The 2738-nt window shown below is 48.0% G+C and overlaps 1 protein-coding gene across 1 annotated transcript; it reads right to left on the bottom strand.

The window, feature by feature from the left end:
* Nucleotides 1–421: 421 nt before the first annotated feature.
* pou4f4 (POU class 4 homeobox 4) lies at nucleotides 422–2281 on the bottom strand. Its single transcript, XM_041195980.1, has 2 exons — nucleotides 2162–2281; nucleotides 422–1339 (listed from the first exon to the last, which is right to left on the bottom strand). The coding sequence occupies exons 1-2, from the start codon at nucleotides 2279–2281 to the stop codon at nucleotides 422–424; spliced, it is 1038 nt and encodes a 345-aa protein (XP_041051914.1).
* Between the last annotated feature and the right edge of the window lie 457 nt (nucleotides 2282–2738).

The following is a 2738-nucleotide window of genomic DNA, read 5'->3' on the forward strand; positions in this document are numbered from 1 at the left end:
GTGCCCACTTCAGCTGTAGTTATACAATCCCAGATCAATGAATTAGACCAGTCCGCGCAAATAAAGGTTAAACGCATACAGTTCATTCACAGACTATGTACAGCCTATTACAGTAGAAAAGCAAACAGGGTATTTTTCACAAGAATGTGATTAAACATTATTCAAGTCTCGTTGAGATTATTTGTTACAATATGATTGCCAGATAAGTCATCGAAGTCTCATCTAAACCAAGACATAAAGCTTGCTTCTCTCAAACCCGTACAAAATATGCACAATTACAACTCATTCTTCAGACAGATCCTCCCGGCCTGATTCCCCTTCCATTGCTTCGTTTTGTCGGGCAAAACTTCACCAAGAAAACAAAAGTTATTATATCCTGGTCCGCATCCCCTCAATAGGACAGAGCAGTGCACAGAACATCTTAATGTGTGGCGGAAAATTTCATTCGTTTCTGTTTCTGTCTCTGATTGCAAAACCACACTCTGACCACATTCTTTTTCAGGTCCAATTTCTCTGCAATTGCCGCAATCTTCTCGGAGGAAGGACGAGGCTGAACGGCGAAATAAGCTTCGAGGGACCGTTTCTCCGGCGCTGCAATGGAGGTACGTTTGCGCTTCCTGTCCCCTCCATTGAAAAGCTCGGGTTTGGTCATTTTCTCCCTCTGAGCCCTCTCGGCTTCATCCAGCCAGGCCTCCAGGATGGGCTTGAGCGCAATCATGTTATTGTGTGAGAGAGTCAAGGATTCAAACCTGCAGATAGTGCTTTGACTTAAACAGCCCACACCCGGGATCTTCAGGTTGGCCAAGGCTGACCCAACATCGGCTTGTGTCACTCCAAGTTTGATTCTTCTCTGCTTGAACCTCTCCGCAAAGGACTCCAGCTCCCTGGGATCTGCTTCGCCCTCATTGCCGCCCAGGCCGATGTGGGCTGACAGGGCGTGCGAATGGGAAATGTTCATAGGTTGATGGTGATGAGGGTGATGGGACATGTGGTTCATGCCAGGCATGTGTGCGTGGGGATGTGATGGCGTGGTGCCCACTTCAGGTCCTGCCATCCCACTCAGGGAGAGACCAGGGTTCAGGTGATCCAGGAGGTCTCCTTCCAGGCCTTGGGCTGACTGATGGTGATGATGGTGATGATGGGGGTGGGAGGTCAGGACCGACGGATGGGGTAGATGTACAGAGGAGGAGGTAGGAGTGCAGGACACGCTGGTCATGGTATGGTAGGTGACATCTGGCTTGAAGGGGTGGTTTTTCTGCGATACAATATCCACAGCTGCCAGGGCTTCGGCTCGAGACAGTAGAGTTTCATCAAAACCGGTAAAAATATTGCCTTGCAGCTGCAAAGGAAAAGCACAGGGCGTTATTGTCAGGAGCCCGAGCAAGAGGGAGAACAGCGCGCTCGTCCAAACCGCACGAATGTGCAGCAACTCGCTGGCCACAAGGACACTTCACCGGCAGCCGGCGAGTTTTAATCAGCGTCATTCTTTGTGTCTCTTCGTGATTATCATCGCGCTCTTCACAATCTGCAGTTAACGGTTTTCTTTACTCCAGTGAGGCTGGCAACATTTAGTCAGTTGTGAAAACACATAAAATATTTTTAAAAGGGGAACCAATTGTTTTGGTGGGACCTTGGCGCGTGCACTCGATGCCACACGAGAACATTGTCAATTGGTACAACCATGTTTTATGCAACTTGCAAAGCGGTGCCAGTAATGAACGATTTTACAGCCATTACAAAGGTTAGCTGCACAAAGCGCGGGTACAATTAACCTAACACAGGGTGGAACGACACATACATCGCACGGATTCAAAACAAGCATCTTGACAAACAGCCACGCAGTCTGAATACCTGAGTCACCCACTTCGAAGTCTCCTTTTGGTACAATTTCATTACTTACATCCTGCCAAAAATATACCAATATCACAAACCCCTCACGGGAGACCTTAAACCGCCTCCTTACATACAACTGAAAATAATAAAGTAAAAAAAAACTTCAAATGCCCCCGCAATTTGACAGAGCTCCAGACATGAATTGTAATCAGTTGAAAGATCTCTTCCAAAGCTAGCCTATTTAAACACGGAATAGCCTTTCTTTCACGCGATGAGAGAGCGCTGGTTGCTGTGTCCAGTCCATGGGCAGGTTTCACTGGGTACTTACCGGAGGAGTCGGCAAACAAGCTCTCCTGATGGCCTCGGTGCTCGAATGCAGAGTGGTGTATTTGGGCTCATGAAGGATAGGGTGCATGCCGAATGGCTGCTTGCTGTTCATGGACATCATGTTTACATGTGGCTCATGTGCAGGTGAGCGCTGAACTGGCGCTGTCCCTATCCCACTCCATCCGACTGCCGCTGAGTTATACCCGCGCAGGCTGCAGGACACACCGCCCCTCGGCCTCGATCATTGGTACAGAACGGTCCGACCTGCAGGCGGTCTGCTGGATCCGCCCATTCAGTCTCATCATTGGCTCAAACTGCTTCAAACCGCTCCTTCGAGCGATTTCCAGCTCTCGGATGAAATTGGATAAATGTCAGTTCTGACACAAGAATACGACATAAACCTGCTTACTGACTTTTAGGGGATTTTGTGGCAAATACTTATCACTTATTTCAAACCCTTCATGTACACGCGCACGTGTGATGAACATTGATTCTGCATTTTCCAAACTACTATTTAACTGCGAGGCATTAAAACAAACACACAATGGGATCCTTGCTTTCTGATAATAAAATGTCTC

Source organism: Carcharodon carcharias, chromosome 9 (assembly GCF_017639515.1).
Source record: "Carcharodon carcharias isolate sCarCar2 chromosome 9, sCarCar2.pri, whole genome shotgun sequence".
Taxonomy (NCBI): Eukaryota; Metazoa; Chordata; class Chondrichthyes; order Lamniformes; family Lamnidae; genus Carcharodon; species Carcharodon carcharias.

Excerpts from the sequence above, each read along its gene's own strand:
- pou4f4 (XM_041195980.1), bottom strand. The coding sequence starts at position 2,281 with ATGATGTCCATGAACAGCAAGCAGCCATTCGGCATGCACCCTATCCTT. Across the intron at positions 1,340-2,161 it reads CTTGTTTGCCGACTCCTCCG|CTGCAAGGCAATATTTTTAC; the intron begins GTAAGTACCCAG and ends TTTCCTTTGCAG.